The following is a 1,424-nucleotide window of genomic DNA, read 5'->3' as shown; positions in this document are numbered from 1 at the left end:
ATATTCCTCCAGCACTGCATGTGTTGATGACAATACGAAAATTCCGAGGAATTTCTCACTAGTTTCTCTACACTTCTACACGAATTCTTAAGTAACTACTGAGCTAACTCCTCGAGGTCAGCTGAGGATAGCGAACATATATTCCTGTACATGTGTCGGTAGCAATACGAAAATTCTGAGAATTTCTCATTAGTTTCTCTACACTTCTACACGAATACCTCTATAATCTAGCTTTGAAAGCTCCTCAAGCTCAGCTGAGAAAAACAAATATATATTCCTACTCCAGCACTCACCTAACATTTTGTGTTTGAACTCGAGAATTGCATTCAAGTCCGCGGTGTTGTTCCTCGCATGTCCCGACGGGTACATAACCATACCGCTACAGTACTTCTTACCTGATCAACACATATGTGTTGGTGACAATATGAAAATTTTGAGGAAATTCTTAGTGCTTTACGTGCATTTCTACTCAAGTGTGTATGTAGACTTCTATAACTAGTGAGGAAAATTTCATAAAACTCATAAAAGACTCATAAAATTTCATTAGTTTCTATACACTTCTACACGACTTCATATACGAACTCGTATAATCAATCAGAAAACCGCACATATATTCCAACTTTTACGAAAACGCTTTCCAAAAAACGGTACCAAACAAAAAAAAATTCCCAATACTACCATCATCATCAGTGATCTCCACAGACGTCGGAATTCCGTCCGGATATTTCTGGTCGTATTCAGACCCTCCATGAGAAAAACTTATCTGCACCAACTCACTCACTAAAACGAGTATCACCCAAAAATTCACATCACTTTCTCCATCAGATCTCTGGTCTGCCTATCATTCAACGCCTGATGACCGTAGTCGTGTGGGGATAGCATCCAGCTGGTCCACGCTTCCTCGTTAGTTTTGGGAACCTACTAATGAGAATCCAATCAAAGCCTGTAAAATAGAAAAATATGAAAATATAGAAAAATTTAGAAAAATAGAAAATGAAAAAATATGAAAAATTCGGAGGATTTTTTTTCTTTTTTGTACAGACTATGGTGGTGAAGTACGCGCATGGTCAACTACATGTGTTGGTGGTGACACTATAGAAAATTCTGAGACAATTTTAATTGCTTTCCCTACACTTCTACTCGAATTCGTACGTAAACTTCTATAATTAGTGAGGAAACTCCTGACCTCAGCTGAGCATACGAATAATATTGAAAATTCTTTTCCTAAAATCGTAAATGAGCTCCCCTCATCCGCCAGTACTCCAGTGACGTCTAATATTCCCTAGACTAATTCATTTTCAATTTTTCACGTCAATTTCACCACATTTCCTCAAACCCTTATGGCGCTACCTCTCCCGAAGACCCATTAAGCTTCAATAACAATGATGAAATTTTTCCATAAAAAAATATGGATACTCATTTTT

At 37.4% G+C, this 1,424-nt stretch overlaps 1 protein-coding gene across 1 annotated transcript in view; it reads right to left on the bottom strand.

The window, feature by feature from the left end:
* Pmar_PMAR026359 (hypothetical protein) overlaps positions 1-1,424 on the bottom strand; it is a gene marked incomplete at both ends in the record, with an annotated part of 7,590 nt that overhangs the window by 2,561 nt on the left and 3,605 nt on the right. The window contains 4 exons of the mRNA XM_002772946.1: positions 219-254; positions 294-395; positions 679-763; positions 814-918. Of these exons, the coding sequence (XP_002772992.1) occupies positions 219-254; positions 294-395; positions 679-763; positions 814-918 (328 nt within the window). The remainder of the gene's footprint in view (positions 1-218; positions 255-293; positions 396-678; positions 764-813; positions 919-1,424) is intronic.

This window comes from Perkinsus marinus (assembly GCF_000006405.1).
Source record: "Perkinsus marinus ATCC 50983 genomic scaffold scf_1104296959768, whole genome shotgun sequence".
Taxonomy (NCBI): Eukaryota; Perkinsozoa; order Perkinsida; family Perkinsidae; genus Perkinsus; species Perkinsus marinus.
This window is presented reverse-complemented; position numbering and strand designations above follow the sequence as displayed.